The 21,467-nt window shown below is 42.7% G+C and overlaps 1 protein-coding gene and 1 pseudogene across 1 annotated transcript; both read right to left on the bottom strand.

Moving 5' to 3' along the window:
- Positions 1-1,299: 1,299 nt before the first annotated feature.
- On the bottom strand, positions 1,300-17,850 carry LOC109875966 (mucolipin-1-like). Its single transcript, XM_020468423.2, has 14 exons — positions 17,574-17,850; positions 11,601-11,872; positions 11,119-11,286; positions 10,737-10,893; positions 9,904-9,985; positions 9,469-9,565; positions 9,104-9,203; positions 8,458-8,564; positions 7,224-7,373; positions 6,962-7,063; positions 6,757-6,879; positions 6,171-6,377; positions 5,391-5,521; positions 1,300-5,101 (listed from the first exon to the last, which is right to left on the bottom strand). Exons 1-14 carry the CDS (start codon positions 17,617-17,619, stop codon positions 5,065-5,067), a joined length of 1,779 nt encoding a protein of 592 aa, XP_020324012.2. The 5' UTR covers positions 17,620-17,850; the 3' UTR covers positions 1,300-5,064.
- Positions 17,851-19,515: 1,665 nt separating this feature from the next.
- On the bottom strand, positions 19,516-20,622 carry LOC109875944 (trafficking protein particle complex subunit 5-like; annotated as a pseudogene).
- Between the last annotated feature and the right edge of the window lie 845 nt (positions 20,623-21,467).

The following is a 21,467-nucleotide window of genomic DNA, read 5'->3' as shown; positions in this document are numbered from 1 at the left end:
GCAAAGACGGGGAACATACAAAGACTATGAGATTGACAGAAGGAGATTGAAAGAGACTGAATCGGGCCAAGACATCGGACATCAACTGGTTTGTTATACGGCGAGACGACAAAGAAGAACGAATGAAAGAGGAGGCTTTGGGCAAAGAAAAGTCCCAACTCACAGTGCCAGGAGAGGAGAGGGTTAGACTGGAAACAGACATGATGTATTCACTCTGGGCTAGAGTGATGTGAAAGATGTAGACATAGGGATCCTCACCATTCAAACGGCCTTTCTTACAGTGTGTGTGTATGTGTGTGTTTACCTCACCTCATTATAGTGTGTGTGGAAGCGGGTGACTCATACGGTTCCGTTTGTCTAACCCCTCTGTCTGTCTCAGCTAATCACAGGGCTTTGCTAATTGTTACATCTGCAGCCTGTCAGCCTTACCTATCATATAGGGCCTATTGCAGAGAATGGGGAACCAAGAGCATCTCCCTGACGCCGTAGCTTTTATAGTATGTGTGTGTGTATTCGGCCACAAACTAAGATCCTTAATTGGGTTGTTAGTAAAACAACTAAATCCAGTCACTTCCTGGTTCTGCCCACCCACCTCAATGCTCTGTCATGTTGTCCTATAAGGGTGTGGCTCAGTATTGGTCTCTATGGGAAAGCCTGTGGCAATGGAACAGGGAGGAGAGGCTAACAGACAGACCGGTAGATATACAGAGACAAATAGACCAACACACACACACACACATATACACTCATGCTGAAGAAAAGTGTCATGGTGGTACATTTCTGGCCTGGGTACGAAGTATTTGGTCCACCAAGACAACAGTTAGAGGGAACCTCATCTCAAAAGATCATGGAAGCCTAGCACATCACCCCTTTACTACAGTAGCTTCTCTCGGTCATCGTTGTTCGGCAGTCGGGAAACGTGAGGCCACTTTTGACACACTGGAACACTAATACTATAGAAAAATACTATAATATTATAGAAATACTATAGAAATAACAACGCCACAGACTCAAATACCACACTTTACCGACCCGTTGAAACTGTAGATTGTAGACCATTACCTCGGAGTAGTCATGATGTATTGAGGGCACCATGTAACAACTACAAGCATATCCACAGGTCATTACAGGTCTCTAGTGCAAAATGCGTATTTCAATGAAAATAACCTGTAAAGGTTAAATGGAAAAACAATATGGGGGTGTAGTGAGATCCCCAATGGGCGGGACGATTCTCTTCTTGTCTTGAAAAAAAACGTATACTCAAAAACGAGGAAATCAATCAATCCGCCATCATTAACACAAGGGAGAAATCAAATGATTTATTATTGAAATATTGAGAAACAAAATCTAATTGGTACAATTTAAGGCCAAGTGGCAAACAATAATGCAGGCACGAGGGACGGGGGCGAGACCACGCGGGTCTGGCAGAGGAGATAGTCGTCGTCGCTTGTGTGTGCGTCTGTAAGTCGTTGTTCGTATGTGTGTGTTTGTAATTGGTGTGGAGAAAAATAAGAAAACTCATCGCCAGCATCAAGTGGTGTGCACATACACAGTGGACACACCCAGCAGACTATTAGAGTGCAAGAACAAAGAGTGAGTCACTGAGATGGACATGGGCCAAGAGCTCAGCTAAAGGATGGGCAGCCAGGACAGTACATAATGGATGATGATATTCGGTTTAGTGGGCTGGAAGGGATGATGTGCTGCATCAGCCGCCAAAGGCTGCTTAGGAAAGGTACATTAGCAGTGGAGGCTGCTGAGGGGAGGACGCCTCATAATAATGGCCGGGAAAGGAGCAAATGGAATGGCATCAAAAACATGTGTTTGATACCATTCCACTAAATCCAGTCCAAACATTACCACGAGCCCCGTTCTCCCCAATTAAGGTGCCACCAACTTCCTGTGTTACCAGGATATGGGCACATGTGTTCTATGTAAGGAGATCTACCATCGCCGTTTTGCTATGTGGACTGTGCCGAATTTGTGCATATCGAATGTTACATGAATCGTGTAAATGTACCTATGGTATTTGTTGTACTATAATACTATAATTTAGTCTTCGGTTGTATTAGATCCCTATTGTCTCTGTCTACCTAATAAACAGAACTTAGATGTAAGGTGGTCTATTCTCCTCCTTTAGGATGTTACTGTCCGAGTCTGAGGGGTGCAAAAGCCCGTATTCCCCCTTCTGGTAACTTCAGGTAATTACATCCTGTGGTAAACTCACGATTTTCCGTCACACACTTTATAATATAAGCTTGACTATGGGCCTAGAGTAGAGTTTCCTGCAAATAATATATAACTCAAACACAAACAAAGCAGACAATTTGACCGGCTTTGTTTGGATCTAAATCAAATGGTGAAGAAACCAAAGTATTGATGCGTCCTGATTCTTCACCCTTTATAAAGAAAATTGCATTTGCACACTTCCCGTCACAGACTTAACAAGAGGAAATTCCCTCTTGCCAACGATTACACCAATCCATTGCTTTTAAATCCATTGATGCATGCAAGTGCAGACTTTGAGAGAAGGGTGGAGAATTGGGATGCAGCCCAAAGCATTTGCCACCTCCTCCTTCTCCAAAGTATTTCCAGCCAGGTGAACAAACAGGCATTTAATCATCAGTGGTTTGGCTTCGTACTGAGTGTGGCACAGAGATCCAACATACTCAAAACAATGTTCAAGTACAATCAACATAAAAAAAAAGATTACACAATGAACTGTATAAATGTCTACAGACTGCTTGGACAGGACATCTAAGTGTCTAATACTACAATATACAAACGCAAGGCCAAAAACAAATCCTGTTGGTGTACTGCTTAGTTAAGAACATACATTTAATTTAAATGTACTATATGACCATTCAAATAAGAGCTACATGACTCCTCACTAACAGACAGGCTATGGCCCTGTACCATTTCGGCCCCTAGCCACTTCTCGTAGGCTCCAGCCCTTTGGTGTTCTCAGATCCTAAAGAACGGATATGGCGAAAGCTCTGCTTTTAGCCTATTTGGGAGGTTATACTCCTATATAAACTTTGCCTACACCTTGGTTCTTTGGAATCTATCAAAACGACAAAAGGTTCACTTTTAGAAGTAGCTGGGGACCGTAATGGAAGCAGGCCTATAACATATTAAAAAATATATGATTTTTTCTTCTTCAATAGTGACTGGAGTACAAAGCTCAATTCATGACCACTTTCTGGAGTCTGAACCTGAAGACCACACTCCCCTTAGGCGTTTCTCTCTAGATACCGCAACAACCCAACATAAAAAATAAAAAATAAAAATAATTTAAACTTTCACTAGGACAAAGCAATTGGCTAGTTTTAAATTAGGCATCATTATGAGGCATAAAACAGAATGGGAACGAAACATATGTAAGAGCATTCTTCTGGGTCAACATAACAGGCATTACTGCAGTGCTCGCAAATACCCCATCCCTCTGGCCTCGTTTAGCTGTCCTGCCTGCTCGTTATCCTCTCCTCGTTACTCGCTGGCAGTCTTTGTTCTTTAGACCAGTCGGATACAATCTGCAGTTATCCATCCATATTGTCCATGACTGGAGCTTAGGCCTTTTAAAAAATTCACCCCCCCAAAAATAGATGAACTCTCCATTTTCCAATCATGTAGTTTCCTCATTTAAGGAAGTTACATTCAGGTCAGCCAAAATTGGAAAGTCACATTACCATTGCGACCGGAATGTTGTGGCATGGTGGGTATTGGGTTAGTGGGTCTTTGTGAGACTCGGAGTGGATTTGACTAATTCACTACGGGTCCCCTTCCAAATGAACTCTGATGAAGCAGCATCATTTTGTGCATCGTGAACAGGACATGTACAGTGTACAACTTGACACGTACAAATCAACAATAGCGCTGACGTTTACCCTGTTTGCTGTGTCATCGGATTAACACCTACTGAAACTGTATGTGTGATTGAGATGATGCACTGCAGCTCTTTATGTGTCCAACTTAAACTATAGAACAATTCTATGGATATTGTTCCTGGAGACCAGACCCAGCACCCGGGTGTGAGTACAGGTTTTTTAACTGATCGGTCTTAAACTCTGAAATACAATGGCTGCGTTTGGACAGGAAGCTCAATTCTTATCTTATTTCTACTAATCTGTATTTAAAATTTAAAAAAAAAACAGATAAACTCTGAAAAAGATCTGATGTGATTGGTCAAAAGACCAATTAGTGGAAAAAAAGATCAGAATTGGACTGCCTGTCTAAACACGGCCTATTAGGCAGGAGATTTGTACATCTGAGCAAAGATTAAGGCTATTGAGTGAGCCATTGGGTCCAGGCGCAGTGCAGGGTTTAAGTTCAATGTACTTGCACACTTGAGAGCAGCGGTGGTGACCACAATGCACTGCGGCGAAGCCAGCCTTGCTCTCAGCAGTTCTTGCTGGGCTTGCGCCTCATGACAGGGCAATGATGTTCTTGGGTGAGTCATGTGACTTGGGCTTAAGTGCCCTCTCCTTTTATGGACAGTGTGAATGCTACTCCAGAGCTGTCTCTGGCCTAGTATGAAGTACGCATGTCATTGTCATCCCCTTCATATATAACCAGAACTTCTGATATAAAAAAAAACATGCTCTGTCCAGTTCTTTTCCTTTGTGCAACTTACTGAACACCTAAAAACCCATGTAAAACAATTAAAAGCAGCTAAACGTTAGCATTAGTGCTAACAAGACATTTCACATTGCACTATGGTCCTCAGCATGTATGGATTGTGCAAATATCCAGATTTTTGGTCAAATACTGTTGTTCTCTTTCTGTGTGGGGAATGCTGTGTTGAGCTGTATGTTACTGTGTAACATCCAGGCAACATCCCTATAACATTCACACAATGCAGGAGGTCTGGCCAATGAATCCAATCAAAAAAAGATTAGGCTTTCAGCTCATAGTCCTCTGTCTGTATACGGTTGAACTGAGGCTCCTCATTCAAGTAAGTGCTCATGCATGACCTAGATTTGATGGTAAGGACAATGAAAATCTGGATGCAGTGTGGCGCTCCGGCCAGCAGAGAGCGCTGTAGGTTCAGACACCCCATCCCAGTCAGTTCACCAAAAGGACATCCTCGTATGTTGTCGTTCTGAGGGAAGAAACAAACACATAAACACGATCGCGCATACACATGTAGAAAAACGTAAACGTCTCTCAACCATGATAGAAAGGATAACAGTGAATGCATCTGTTATTGTCTGGTCATTTAAGTGGCATCTACTGCTGATCATTCTACAGAGGAACATCCATCACCATCAACTTACACCCATCTGACTCCTTCAGATCGGCAAACACTGAAGAGGTTAGGAGCTGGAGGGTGGTTTCTGAACCCGGCCTTGAACTCTACCTTCAGTCTTGACCTATGCCCTTTGACCCACCTGTCACAGCAGCAGAAGAAGGAGCAGGGCGAGGTCTCGAGGCCCCGGTACATGCCCGAGCTGGGCGTGTCAGTGCACTCTGCGATGAAGGCGTGCAGGTCCGTAATGTGGTAGGGCTCCTGGGTTTGGTGCTGGAGGGACAGGACAGGAGACAGGCATCCATGTTTAGGTTGCTCACTCTCTGCATCTCAAATGGCACCCTATTCCCTATGTAGTGCACTATATAGGGAATAGGGAGCCATTTGGGAAGCAACCACAGTGTGTATTGTGATCGGTTGGCTTTCATTAGGTGTCGTTGTTTGTAATAGGCTTCTGTTTGTACCGCTATGAGCTGTGAACATGAATGTTATTATACAGTGCTCTTTTACATTCATTTGGATTCAAGTCCGTTTAAAGGGATACTTCGGGATTTTGACAATGAAGCCCTTTATCAGATGAACTCGCGGATACTGTTTTTATGTCTCTGCGTGCAGTTTGAAGGAAGTTGCTAACTAGAGTTAGCCCAATTGCTAAATAGCGTTAGAGCAATGGAAGTCCAGGGTAACTGCTAGTAGATACTATAGTCTTCCACACATATTGCGGTAACGCTGGTTAGCAATGGCTTGAGAAATGACCTCTAACTTCCTTCATAGAAAAGGGCTTTAAAGCCTCTTGGTTGTACCATGGTCTCTGAAAACACACTCCGTCGAAAAACATTTTCTAATTAAATCACCCTGCAGATTATAATGAGATCACTGTATTTTTGACACAGATCTGTGCTCTTTTGCCCGTTGTTGTTACCTTGATGGTTTCATAGGCGCCGGTGATGAGGGCGATGAAGAGCGACAGTACCATGTAGATGAAGAGGGAGATGAAGGTGTACAGGTAGACCTGGCTGAACACCCACACCAGTGTGCTGCTCTCCTGCATCTTTGAGAAGGTCACAAACATGTCGTCGCCGTTGATCAGCGAGAACAGGCACTCCGACACCATGGAGAGAGAGCGGAACTGACGGAGGGAGAGAGAGACTGTTAAATTACACAACCAACCATGACTTAACATGACCATTCTTACTGTATGATATAAACAGTGAATCAGTTCAAAATGATTGAGGATTCACTACAAAATAAACCAAAGAAAATCCATTATGGCCATCTTGGCAAGGGCCAGTAAAATGCCATTATATTAATAGACAAATCACATGTTAATATCACACATTATTGTGCAAAATCCCACAATGCACCATTGTGCATTCATCACTGAACCATATAGGGTGTCCCCCTCCATATTCACTGTTTCCTTTTCAAGCTATTTGCCGGCCCACTCTGTCATTGGCCTTCTTCTGTTAGCATGTCTGTCTGTGCTTCAAAATGGTGGCTGTCTGTACCTTGACGTGATAGGGCCCCAGCACGATCCAGCCACAGAAGCAGTAGCCCAGGTAGATGACAGCCACACAGCAGCAGAACCGGATCACGTTGGGGAACGCAGCTCGCAAGGTCACGATCAGGATCTGAGAGAGAGAGAGCCAGGAGAGTGGGTGAATCACTGTCATCGTTAGTGCTTGTCTGTGTCTGTGTGTGTAGGCAACTTACATTGTACTTCTGGAAGAAGCTGAGGTAGCGAATGACTCCGACCCACACCAACAAGGTGGAGGTCCCCAACAGGATGCCACACTCATCATACAATGACATATTCTGTTTGGAGAGAAATTCAGCACAACGGTTTTTATCATAACCCAAACTGAGATAATTTTTTTGGGCTGCCGATTTGAAATAATTCTTTAGCATTTTCCTCTGGGAAAAATAAAGGTATTCTATTCTACTCTGAGCAGTAGAGGAAAAAGTCCCCTCTGACCTTGGACTCTATGCCGATCTTAATGGCGCTGCCGATGATGGTAAGAACGTCACTGATGATGAGCAGGATGTACCAGCCATTGATGAATTCCATCCTTTCATCCCAGCTGACTTTCCGGCCCAGGTTAGTCTTGAAGAACTCGACAAACTCCTGTTACGCAGAGACAGAGAGACAGAGAGTGACAGAGAGAGAGACACACACAGGAAGAGAGATATAGACAAATGGAGAGAGAGAGAGAGAGAGAGAGAGAGAGACACACATAGAGAGAGACACACACAGGAAGAGAGAGAGAGACACACAGAAAGAGACACATACACAGAGAGAGAGAGAGACATACACACAGAGAAAGAGACACACAGAGTGAGAGAGAGACAGAGAGAGAGAGAGACACACACAGAGAGAGAGAGAGTGAGACACACAGAAAGAGACACATACACACAGAGAGAGAGACACATATACACAGAGAGAGAGACACACACAGAGAGAGACACATATACACAGAGAGAGAGACACACACAGAGAGAGAGAGACACATACACACAGAGAGAAAGACACACACAGAGAGAGCGAGAGAGACACACAGAGTGAAAGAGACACACACACACACACAGAGAAAGAAAGACACACAGAGCGAGAGAGAGAGACAGAGAGAGAGAGAGAGAGAGAGAGAGAGAGAGAGAGAGAGAGAGAGAGAGAGAGAGAGAGAGAGAGAGAGAGAGAGAAAGACACAGAGAGAGAGACACACAGAGAGAGAGAGAGACACACACAGAGAGAAAGAAAGACCCACAGATTGAGAGAGAGACAGAGAGAGAGAGAGAGAGAGAGAGAGACAAAGAGAGGAGTTGGGTGACCATACTGGTAAGACGAGTATTCACACCTTCTCGGTTTTCGTGTCGCAGAGCATTACTCTAAAAATGGAATCAATTCACAGAATACCAATCCACTACCATCAACAACAACAAACATCTCTCTTCCTTCCACCCCAATCCAATAACAAGCAAACAAATGCATCTACAGTATGTTCTCAGATAATGCTATTTAGCAGACACTTTTATCCAAAGTGACTTACAGTCACTCATGCATTTTACATACGGGTGGTGCCGGGAATCAAACCCACTATCCTGGCGTTGCAAGAGTCATGCTCTACCAACTGAGCCATAGAGGACCCCCAGATTGGATGTTCCTCCTTAAAACCACTTCCTCTCTTCCTGCCCTCCACCTCCCAGTGACTTACAGCCTGTAGTATGATGCCGCGGAGTATGGAGCGGCCACACAGCAGCAGGGACAGCATACAAACAATCGCCACCACCACGTCAAACGGTAGGCGCGTGTAGTTCTCCGCTGAGATAGGGGGAGGGAAGGAAAGAGAGGAGTTAGTGGCTTTCATCAAGTAGAAGCATAGGGGGCGAATCCTTACTTCCACAAGTCAAAATTTCACGATGACACCAATGCATGACTAAGTAAAAATTCCTATGAGGCATCTATAATGTCTTATGAGGTCAAATGAAGACGGCAATAGGGGAGATTGCTTAGAGTGTACATAGTGTTTGTTTTTGTGTTTGTCTTGCCGTTTGTTTGTGGTACAAGTTGTACTGGTAAATGTCTGTTTGGTCATTGTGTGTGCAGTTTTGTATTGACCAATGCACACGCAATTTATTAATTTTTTTGCCGAATCTCTGACCAGGTCTCTCTCGCTCGAAAAAAAAAAATGGTTTTCAACCTCAAGAGATTCTCCTGGGTCGTGATATTTAGGGCACACCGTAGAAAAATATTTAGCAAAGGCAGAAGTTCAGGTAGTCCCTACGTTTCAGTCCGTTTGGTGTTGAATTAGTATTAACCTGGTGAAATTAATGTTTAATGAGAACAAGACTCTATCTCACCGTGCCCAGACACACTGGGGTCTTTACACTCCTCTATAAAAGCCTGGTTTTCCAGACTGATCCTTACTTTCCCACTGTGAGCCTTGTTATCCAGGACTATCTGTAGAAACAGATGGAAAGATCAGACATTTATACAGGTACTAGTAGTACTTGCTGTAAACTTTGGCGATAAAATGAAACATAAAAAAGTGGCTTAACTCCTCAAGGGATAATATAACAGATGAGTTAAAGGTTACCTAAAATACACAGGCAATGAAAAGGTTTCCACAGCAACTACTACACACTAAACAGGTTACAATGAGCCACAGACTGGGTAGGACCATTTTTTAGGAAGTGGTGGGGGAGGGAAGGGGGGTGGGACTCACTGTTATGAAGAAGGTGTAACAGTCAGGAATCTCGTTGTTGATGATGGTCTGAATGTTGATGGCCTTTAGTTGGAACTGTATCGTGACGTTTATAAGTCTAGACAATATAGTGAACATAGAAAATGAAGAGGGATATCAGGGTGATGTCAAAGTGAAAGCAACGAGAAACGTTTTCAAACATTTTGCAACGCAAAACATTTTTTTTTTTCTTATTGGACAAGTCCAGGTAGACCCTCCCTGTTTTTTGTTAGTTTTCCGTTTGGCGTCTAATGAACATAACCCAGGGCTATAGGTAGTGTGTAAACAGTTTGTGGCGCTAAAAATCAACAGCCAGATACTACAAAGATGGATGTCCCATCTATCTTAGTTTTCGACCGACAGCAAACACGAGAGCCCGAAGTCATTTGAAAAGATATGTGAAAAATGAAGCCTTACTTGTGGAACTTTAGGGTAAAGTTCTTGTAGTCACTGCCTAAAGGAGCTCGAGGGACTGACAGAGGGTTAACTCCCACACAATCTAGTAACAGGACAGAGAGAGAAGTTAGTCATTTCAGGGGCTGTCAATGTTTTTCCTTATAGAAATAGAATTACACTGAAATAGAATGACCATTACACTGATATAAATGTATGTTCTAGTAATTATATATCTACGGTTATTCTGTTCCGGTGATCATGTCAAGAGTCAAAGGGCAGGCCACTTCAAGGGTAGGCCATTTCAATACCAGGTGATTTCCATTGCTCAATGTGTTTCCCCTTTAGTCAGTATTATTGTCCCAAGTGTCAGCTCATATAAGGAAGTGGGGCTTCCTACTACTTTCACATGGTCCGGGAACAATACAGTACTTACTTACACAAAACAAATGATACAGTTACGATTAATTGTTACTGAAAAGATACCGTGGTACTGGAAATAAGCATCTTAGCAACTCTTTGGGTAGTCGCCATTGTTACAGTAAATTAAATAACTTAACTTCAGGCTAGACAAGGTTAAGGCATAAAGCAATGGTCAATCCACCAAACTTGGCCCTAGAAAGCCACAAGGCGTGCAGGATTTTGTTCAAATCTAACACAAAAACTCATCCTTTTTCAAACAAGTCAACTAATCATCAAAAGCATGTTGGAACAGAACTACATTTAAGCTGAGTCCCAAATGGCAACAGATTCTCACTCCATCGGATGCCATTTGGGAAGCAAGAAACACTGTACCTCTAGTACCAGAGTTGGTGACCTCTGGCATTGGCATAATGCAAGAAAGTAGATCTATGTACCTGTGATAACACGAGGGTCAATGTTGAAGGTATCATTGGCGGGATCGATGCTGCCCTTCTTGTAGTACTGCTGGCAGAGAGAGAGGGCACTCCCGTTCACCCCGACCCCATAGACGTACGCATAGCGTCCCACCGTGGTCTCGGGTAGCACCACATACTGTGAGGGAGGAGGAAGGGTACGAGGATGGAGAATAAGGCCCTGCTCTAATATTTTAAAAGAATTCATCCCTCTTTCCGCCCTAATTTGAGGTCATGTTCATTAGGCACCGAACGAAAAGATTTCCTGAAACTAAAATTAACGTTTTCCTTTAAAAAATAAAAAATAAAAAAGTCCTTTGCATGCACGAATGAACATGACCCGGGTGTCGTTAGTGACTGTTACCTGGTGTACGGCGTAGAAGATGTGTTCGTAGACGTCGCTCTGTGTGTACACGGCCAACGTGTCGTCGGGGCCCTCGTTATAGTCCTTCAGGAAGATGTGCTTAAAGGACATGGTGTTCTCCTCCTTGAACGTCACCACCATCTGGTTGCTGAGGCCAAACAACACCAGCTGATGGAGGGAGGGAAGTAGGGATTCAGGTGTTTTATTGAAGGGACCGTTCAACAACTATAACGTAACCCTTTTTGATCTTAGGGACATTTTTAGAAGTTATTGTTGTAAAGACTGTCGGTCCATATTTCAAAACGTCAGATGCACAAACATCCTATCCACCAATAGGAACGGTGCATATGAAACAAGGTGTCAGTTGTTATGGACTTCAGCATGGTTGGTCCCGCCATAAAACCTGAGCTTTGCCATGAGGGTGTTTAGCATGTGCTGTTCATACACTCAAAGTGAATATGAAACTAAATATGTGTAGTTACCTGCACGGTGACAATGACAATCTTGAGCAGCTGCAGGCCCAGTTTGAAGGGCTTGCGGCCCTTGGCGTGGAACTTGTCACATGGGCTCATGAAGAAGTACTTGAGCTTCCTGCGCAGGGCCTCCTCTTCCTGCTCCGCCCCCAGCCAACCCCCCGCCGTCGCAGTGGGCAACCGGGGGTTGCCATGGCTGTCTCTGTGGTGAACGTGCTCGCCGCTGCTGTCGCTGGAGCCGTAGCCGCGAGGAGACACAGAGGAAACCAGCCTGTCCTTCTCTGAGAGAAGAAAGAGAGCGAGGGAAGAAAAAGGAAGGGGGAAAAAACAGGTTAGCAGCGCTAGAAGGATAGTGAGAGTGACTAATACGAACAGTCAGGCCTATCAAAGAATGTGGAGTGGATAACTGAGCAAAACACCAATGTAATCTGCAATAGCGCCCCGCAACGGCACTCCATATTAGAGCTATTTCCTTTGTGAGCACCAACACCAACAGTACACTGATGAATAGGCTACGTGTCGTAATGTTACCCTTCAGTGAGCGACGGCTCTCGTACTAGATCGGGAAGCTTTCATTAATTACATTTCCTAATCTCCCTCGCCTCATATAGTCATCACGTCTCTATCTAGGAAAACCCTGGGAGGTGGCACAGGCCAGCGTATCAAAACAACACCCAGATCAGATGCTCTGAGCTGGGCCGGGGCGAGACAGACAGCCTCCCTGGAGGAAGAGATGTGGGTGACTGGTGTGCTATAGCCGGCGGTTCTGACTCTCAAGGCCGACAGAAACACACCCCTGGAGATGGCTGGAAGACACAGAAAGACTGCAGGGATGGCCGGGCTACTGCTACAACACCCGTCTGACTTGGTAGTCACTTCACGAAGGAGCGGAGCTTTGAGGTGCGATGCTACACATTTGGATTGTCGTCGTCGATAACATAAACCATAAAGGTGTAGTAAAAACCTAAATCACTGCACCTTCAGTGGAGAGACCGCTGGTGAAAGCTGAATTCAACCTCTGAGTCACCCAAACAAACTTGTGACAGTAACAGACTTGGAAGGGAAATGTGGACCATATAGTTAGTGAGTAAAAGAGCTAGTTCAGCAGTAATGGAAGAAAAGGAAGTGGAACTTGAAATGAACTGCTGTCATGAATTGGGTCACATCACCTCTGGTAAACAGAACTCGAAGACCAGACAGAAGAACCACAATCTGGTCTGACGGACGTAGAAGAGAGAATCTCCGATGTGTGTGTGTGTGTAGGATTGTGTGAGGTAACGGTGATATCTCAATGTTTACCTATAGAAAGCCATCCACAATAATCACCTGCATATCTAACAATCTTTAGTTCGTCCAAGTGAATGAGAGAAGCCTATCTAGCGGGGAGTGACCTAACTACAATATATCGACTTGCACACACAGAACCTTGCAAGGTCACAAACACTCACAGACATGACAGCAGTTGCGTGACTCTCTCTGTCAAAAACAATTCAGACCTGTGCTGAAAAAATTTCACTATGTAACATTTCGTGCCAGCAATAGTAGCCCGAGCCAAGAAATGGACAGATCTTGATGGGGCATTTCGGCCATCACGGCCGATAGCAATCGTCAAAACAAAAGAGCAGATGACGAGGGCTTGTTGCTGAGCCGCACTAAGAGATAAGAGTCAATCAAATGGAATAAATCAGGTGAAAAATCCTGCTCTTCCAGTTCAGGGCAGTCAATGGTGTGTTAGAGAAGGCTTAATAGACAACTCTGCACCTTGTCAGTCAGTCATAGTCAGCACTGTGACCATCAGTCTGCCAGCATCTCTGTATCGCTACAATGGATCAGCAGCAATCAGTCTGCACTGGGCCACCCAGGGAGAGCAGGCTACACTATGCAACCTCACTGGAACCAGTAAACAAGCAAAGCTGCTCCTCGTCTCTGTCAACTCTTAACTCTGAGTGGTCTCTTGGACTCTATTTCCTGTTTCCTGTTTCTATTTCCTCCTGTGGTGAGAGGACATGGTTATGAGGTGGACATTATGTTATTGTTATTATTTAACTTTAAACTGTTTCTCAGTCTCAAAATGCACATCAGTCAATTAAAATCGTTGATTTACTTGCACGTTATAGAACACTACATTGTAGCTGGTCCAGTCAGATAACCTGGCACGTTAGCCCTATGCTAGCCTCACCAGCTGACAGTGATTATTTCCGGTAACAAATTCTGCATCAGCCTATAAAATATCTTAGATTTTATATATATACATTTGTAAAATAATATATATTAAAAAAATATGTCAACCCTGGACACTAGAGGGATATTTTAAACCTATAAATTCAAGGTTCACTTTTGTTAAATTGGTGTGTAACAATGTCGTGTGCCAATATTGCATTGATGCATCTTTAACTAGGCTACTAATACTAACATTAGACAAAATGGTCACGTTTTCGCATATGAAACAAAATCCAGTTTTTGCTGATCTGTTTCACACACATCCATGTGCTTTAATGGAAAAAAGATAAATGAAGTCCTTACACAGGTAAGTTTATCATACATCGTTAAAAAAATAAATCATGTATCTTTATTACCATTGCTTCCATGTGGCACACACTGCTAAAGCGGTTGACTCAAAATCGATAGTGCACTTTCACCATGGGTTCGAGACCTCCTCCTGTCCCCGACTAAAAAAAATATAGATATATTGGTTGACCAAGAGTAATCTGTTCTTTTGACCAATCGATTGGTTGAAATATTTTAACCTGTTTTTCCATATATTTGAATAAAATCAACTTTATGTACACTACTGAGCTTGTATGATGCTTTAAGCACAGTATTTAAAAATGAAAACACACAAATTACTAAAGAGTGAGCCAGAGATCAATATAACCTAACCAGAAGAAGAAAAAAACTGTTCCTGTCTCCCCTCCTCCCGCTGCTGTTGGCCTTCACAGATTCCGAAATTATGCTCCTGAAGTTGCTGTAATAGGCTACACCAGTGGTCAGCAACCTTTTCCATTTGGAGTGCCAAGTTATGATTTTCATATGCACTTTTTCGTGGAACAGTCTAATTTAATTTATAATAAAGTCTAATAAAGTCTCATATCTCAATGTCATGTGGTTAATAAAAATTTGAAATGAAGGGCCTCCCGGGTGGCGCAGTGGTCACCAGTTAGCACTGCATCGCAGTGCTAGCTGTGCCACCAGAGACTCTGGGTTCAAGCCCAGGCTCTGTCGCAGCTGGCCACGACCGTGAGGTCCATGGGGCAATGCACAATTGGCCTAGCGTCGCCTGGGTTAGGGAGGGTTTGGCCGGTAGGGATATCCCTGTCTCATCGTGCACCAGCGACTCCTGTGGCAGGCCGGGTGCAGTGCGGTGTTTCCTCCGACACATTGGCACGTCTCTCCCGAGCCCGTACAGGAGTTGTAGCGACAAGACAGTAACTACTAACAATTGGATGCCACGAAATTGGGGAGAGAAAAAGGGGGTAAAAGAAGAAAAAAACAAAAATTTAAATAATACAAAATCTAAAAGTAACTTCAATTGCCATTAATGACGATAACCAAACAAATATTGTAGATTAGAAACTATGGGAATGAATGTTAAATGTACTACTGGTGATACTGGTGATTTTTGTTGTTGTCGAGCAGTGGCAAATATATGAAATATATGAAAACAAATTATGGCACATGTCTGATTCAAGCCAGTCTGAGTGGACTAATCCATCCCCGCATTGGATTAGTCCACTCAGACTGGCTTGAATCAGACATGTGCCATAATTTGTTTTCATATATTTGCCACTGCTCGACAACAACAAAAATCACGGTCGACCAAACAATCGACCAGTTGACTAAATGGGGTCAGCCTAAACAGTAATGCATAGAAAACATTGTACATGTCAGTGTAGCCTACATAAGAAATTAAGTGGTGTTTTTTTTGTTGCCTAACAGCAACGTTACACTACAGTGTATTTGGAAAGTATTCAGACCCCTTGACTTTTTCCACATTTTGTTACGTTACATCCTAATTCTAAAATGGATTTAATTGTTTTTTCCCCTCATCAATCTACACACAATACCCCACTACGACAAAGCAAAAGCAGGTTTTCAGATTTTTTTATATCACGTACAACTACGTCAGCGATTTTAATTGGCTATTGCAGATTATGAGACGGAGAAACAGTTTTAATTGAAACTGTTTCTAATGCTCGCAAGTGCGGCCCCACAGTGTGCACTTGTGGTGAATAATTTCATTCTAATATGTATGAGATCACAAATTAAGTGCTGTAAACAATGAGTCAAAGGTATACTACGGCATGAGAAAACAAATGCTTGATAACGACTTGACCATTTCTAACCCGCTGAACCACACACAGTCAAGTGCAGAAATGAAAGCCTGTGTCCACGGTCATATGGGCACCGTAGACTAGGACGCGTGAGGGGAGGTTACGAAACTGGGTGGTGGGAGGTTATCACAGTGTATGATAGATGGATAACCTATCACTCCAGTATTAATGGTAAATTGTCCTTATTTTCACCTCTATGGCCTATTTATTGCCTACCTCGCTACTCTTCTAAATTTGCACACACTGTACAAATGATTTTTAAAACTTTTGTGTTATTGAGTCTACGTTTGTTTATGAGTAAGTCTGTTGTTGTTGTTTTTGTCGCACTGCTTTGCTTTATCTTGGCCAGGTCGCAGTAGTAAATGAGAACTTGTTCTCAACTGGCCTTCCTGGTTAAATAAAGGTGAAATATATATAATAATGCAAATAAAACAACCTGGGTCAGTCTGGTTTAAAATGTAGCAGACATGCTATGGTGGTGGGAGGGAGCAAGAGTAGTCAGAGTCTTTGGGTTCCAACACGCTACAACTTTAACGGAATCCTTGGGACGTCCAACTAATCATTTAAATGGGTGGGGTAGGGGTTTGTGTTTAGGGTAGGGACATCCCAGGGATTCCAGATAGCACTAACCCTGGAATTTAGGAATAACTGTTTAAATCAAGACTCATGAGCATTGAAGTACAGCATTGACTGCAATGGTGGGATAGAATAGAACAATTTCAAGGCTACAATTTTCCTTGCTGAAAGTGGCCATCAGGTATAATTTCCTACTCCAGATTTGACAAGTGTAAACTGTTATTGGCAAATTCTGTCAGCATCAGGTCAACATAAAGCAAACTATCTTTGCCTGTTTAATCCAGAATGTCTGTAGGGGAGAATCAGGTATGTTAACGAAAGGGTAAGTTGAGCCACCCCTTGTTTCTTGGAAACCATACACAACATGTATAATTTGACCAAATATTTAGGGAAGAGGTTTTGTGATGCTTGCATATAAACCAAAGCAGATGATTTAAAAATGGTTCTATACATAATTTGGGGTCTCTGTAAGCGTCAATATGAGGCCCTAAACCTAGCATGAAAGAGCATCCTTGTAGTTGTGTTTGCCTTGGGGTAAGTTGAGCCAATGGCAAGTTAAGCAAATTGAAGTGTTTTCTTCCCAGGCGTAACACATTCAAATCCCTAGCAACAGCGATCACATGATTAAAAAACAAAACATCTTGGGGATAACGGACTAGAGGGTGGATGGTTTTGTACATATTTATGCAATAACGCTTCTTCCAGTCAGTGTTTGGAAACATTGTAACAAAACATTGTTGATGCTGCTGCCTCATACAATGTTACTGTGTTGCACAATGCTACTGTGTTATACAATGTTACTGTGTATGTTACTGTGTTATACAATGTTATTGTCTATTTTACTGTGTTATACAGTGTTACTAATGCATTTATTCACGATTAATCACCATTGGAATGAGATGTATGTTTCATGGAGATGATTGGCAAGACATGACAGCCCACACTGTAGAGCTACGTTACACAACAATCATAATATACACAGGGCCCTCCTTTCAATGGAAGACATGCAACAATGTAACAAACCACTTAAAACACACAAAGTTACATGTCAGAAAAGTATTGAAACTCAACATACCTGAACGGGCGCTTCCGTGGTTGCAATTGCCGGTTGCTGTAGCCATCTAAACGTTTTGAAACTATAAATAAATATGCGACATAAAATCTGAACTGTCTCAGAATAAATAGGGCAAATAAAAGCGGTTATAAAACGTGAGTATATTGTTGGCGTGAAATTAACTGTCTGAGAAGATAGCCATGAGGACGACGTTTTTCTGTGTTTTGCAATTACAGTATAGGTTCAGCATCGGCACAAGACATAACTTCCTTAGACGAGATCACATGACTCATGTGCCATCATGTGACTGCACAAGGTGGCGCTTGTTCTCATCTATTTCAATTCAATTCAAAGGGCTTTATTGGCATTGGAAACATGTGTTTACAGTGGCAAAGCAAGTGAAATAGATAATAAACAAAAGTGAAATAAACTATCAAAAATTAACAGTAAACATTACACTTACAAAAGTTCCAAAATAATAAAGATATTTCAAATGTCACATTATGTCTATACACAGTGTTGTAACGATGTGCAATTAGTTCAAGTGCAAAAGGGGAAATAAATAAACATAAATATGCGTTGTATTTACAATGGTCTTTGTTCTTCACCGGTTGCCCTTTTCTTGTGGCAACAGGTCACAAATCTTGCTGCTGTGATGGCACACTGTGGTATTTCACCCAATAGATATGGGAGTTTATCACATTTTGATTTGTTTTAAAATTCTTTGTTGGTCTGTGCAATCTGAGGGAAATTTGTGTCTCTAATATGGTCATACATTTGGCAGGTTAGGAAGTGCAACTCAGTTTCCATCTCATTTTGCGGGCAGTGTGAACATAGCCTGTCCTCTCTTGAGAGCCAGGTCTGCCTACAACAGCCTTTCTCAATAGCAAGGCTATGAGTCTTTACAGAGTTCCTTAATTTTGGGTCAGTCACAGTGGTCAGGTATTCTGCACTGTGTACTCATTCTAGTTTGCTCTGTTTTTTTGTTAATTCTTTCAATTTGTTATCTTTTTGTTTTCTCATGATTTGTTTGGGTCTAATTGTGTTGCTGCCCTGTGGCTCTGTTTGTGTTTGTGAACAGAGCCCCAGGACCAGCTTGCTTAGGGGGGACTCTTCTCCAGGTCCATCTCTCTGACTCGTCTTTCTCCCTCTTCAACTTTACCGTCTCTTTGCAGCCTCTGGCCAACATTTCATTTCAGGCGATAGTAAAACACATACCAAGCACAACATCTAATTGTGTATAACCTTGAGACCTATGTTATTGACACGATTATTTATTCTCATGGAATTTCTGGTCCATATGGCACATTTAAACATTACACTTCTTGGTCATTTCAATGAAATACAAAAGGTATTATTTCAGGTATTAAAGTATTTATTACCATTTTGGCAAAGCAATATACAAGCATCAAATAAGTTGTGGACATTAAAGCAGCCACAGTATACTATACTGTCATGTCTAAATGGGGAGCATTGTAAAATATCCCACCCATTAGATATTACAAATAAGACTGAAGTGCATATCAATGTACAGTGCTATATTATTCTGTTCACTCAGGGGATTCCATTTGACATCTTGCTGAACAACCAGTCCAGGATGAAGTGCATTCATTTGTGACCATTTCTGGTTTTTCACCAGTGAACTACTGGCACATCACTGAGCTGCTCAATCCACACTCCTCTCTTTCCATACTGTTACTCCTCCCTTTCATCTGCCTCTAGAGTAGGTCCTTTGAATGAATGAATGAATGAATGAATACTGTACTTTCAACTAGCTTCCTTTCCTTATTCTATGTCATTGTCCTCACTGATTCAAATGCACCGAATCTGTTAACTTTCTGAACTTTCTAAATCTGTTAACTTTCTGAAAATGCCATGAAGTTCATTTACGGCAGTGGAAGAGGCATCATGTCGTAGTTATAGTGGGTTAGTCATAGTAGGGAAGTTCTGTAACTATGTACACAAATTGATGCGTTGTTGTAAAAACTGGCTCCAACCACGTAGCAATATTCAAGTACGTACGTTGACCTTGCCAACAGATAGGGAAGTTAAAGTGAGTAAATTCTCCGATCTCCCACATTTGTCAGGACAATAAAATGAATAGGGAATAGGAAAGAAAGCACTATACATTATACAGCCAATACGGTATACAGTACATCCCTTTTACATCTCAGTCCACACCACCTCTGAACTCTCTCTATCCTATCTGCCCTCCAGTGCCTTGTCTCGGGCGATGACGGCCTCATCAAACTTGATCATGAGAGTGGTGCCCTTGTGCCGGTGCACCGTAGCCTTGGCGGGGAAGCCGCTGTGTGTTAGAATGGCCTCCACCACGCCCCCGGTGAAAGCGGCACAGTTGAGCGTGCTGTTCTATTTGGGCACCGAGGTGAAGGTGTTGATCAGGGGCTCTTTCTCAATGATATAGTAGGTCTTGTCGTAGTCGTTGGCCTGCTCCAGCTTGTCCTTGCCGAACAGGGCCCTCCACACCGACACCTGGGGAACCGAGGGGGAACGGAAGGCAGAGAAAGGTGAAGGTTTGTTTGTGTTTATGCTTATGTCTGAGGCCAGGTCTGTTGAAGTGGAGGTCAAGTCGCTGCTACAGCCAAGAGCCATTCATACCTAGGCTATATTTGTATTACGTTATAGCCTAATGTTATGTGAATGTCAGTATAATGTCATACATTGGTTGTTATTACACAAATGAAAAAGTCTAGTATGTGAATCACACACAATGTGCAAAGTTCTCTTGGTCATGCCTTGATGAAGAGCAGTATGTTCAACACTTTGGTTTCCCTTTTCCATTCTTCTCTCAAAACCAGCACATCCAGCACATCCAGCAGGCTGGCCCCCACGCCTTGACCGAAGTCTGCCAAGCGTGCCTGCAGCTCAGAGTACACCCGACGCAGAGTACACCCGACGCAGAGTACACCCGATGCAGAGTACACCCGACGCAGAGTACACCTGATGCAGAGTACACCTGACTCTGGCAGTACTGCACCATTTCAGAGAAGAGTTTGGCGAGCGAACGCTCTAGAATCGCAGACTTGCCCCTGGTGAAGCGAGTCTCCATTTTCTACAGGGGGAGAGGAAGGTGAGGAGAGTGAGTGACTGTCAACAACAGCAGAATGTTGGTGTATAATAAAATATCAGCGCATGACTGTTGGTGCTTTCAAGACAACTGGGAACTCTGGAAAAAAACGAGGTCAAATCATGACGTAAGTGATCTTTAGGTCGTAACTCCAGAAGGATGCCCGAGTTGGATGACAGTTCAAAAGATTTTTCCCAGTGGGAACTAGTTTTTCCCGAGATCCCAGTTGTCTTGAACGCACTGAAGTTGGAGATTTCCCAGTTCCCAGTTATTTTGAACGCGGCATTAGTACCTAACATCACCCAATGACTGTTCTGACAACCGTCCATCAATTTCAACACATCAGGAAACGTGCTGCTATGGTTAGATACTCTTGAACAGAATATGCATAAAAACAAGGATTATTTCATTCAATGAGCACACATGGTGGAAAGTTGACTCTGAAACATGCACGGAGAATAAATAAACATAGCAAATATTATTCACAATATATTCACAATATGAATGTTGAAATATCTTCTGTTAAAATATTATGGTATTGATACAATTAAAATATTACAGTTTTCATAAATCCGTATTTTAAACAGATTTTTTAAACCTACACAAATAATGTTTTAAAAATCCAGTAGAGGCCACTATTGTCCCATTTATCCCCTGGTAATGGATGTTTGCTTAATGGCACAAAGGGAAAATAAACATTGGGGCCAAAATTCACCTCATATATTGAGAACAAACGGGTTGGGGATGGAAGAAAAACACAAAAACAAACAGACACTGGCTGCAATTCTCAATGCAGCGCTCACTCAAGTGTAATAGACTTTGTTCCC

This window comes from Oncorhynchus kisutch, linkage group LG1 (assembly GCF_002021735.2).
Source record: "Oncorhynchus kisutch isolate 150728-3 linkage group LG1, Okis_V2, whole genome shotgun sequence".
In the NCBI taxonomy this organism is placed as follows: Eukaryota; Metazoa; Chordata; class Actinopteri; order Salmoniformes; family Salmonidae; genus Oncorhynchus; species Oncorhynchus kisutch.
The sequence above is the reverse complement of the archived record's forward strand: the minus strand, read 5'-3'. Positions and strand labels throughout refer to the sequence as shown.

What these genes read in the sequence shown, in the direction of transcription:
- LOC109875966 (XM_020468423.2), bottom strand. Translation starts at nt 17,619, where the DNA reads ATGGCTACAGCAACCGGCAATTGCAACCACGGAAGCGCCCGTTCAG. An exon ending in GCGGCATCATACTACAGGCT is followed by an intron (nt 7,374 to 8,457) that starts GTAAGTCACTGG and finishes TCTGCGTAACAG; the next exon opens with GAGTTTGTCGAGTTCTTCAA. An exon ending in TGGGGCCCTATCACGTCAAG is followed by an intron (nt 6,378 to 6,756) that starts GTACAGACAGCC and finishes TCCCTCCGTCAG; the next exon opens with TTCCGCTCTCTCTCCATGGT.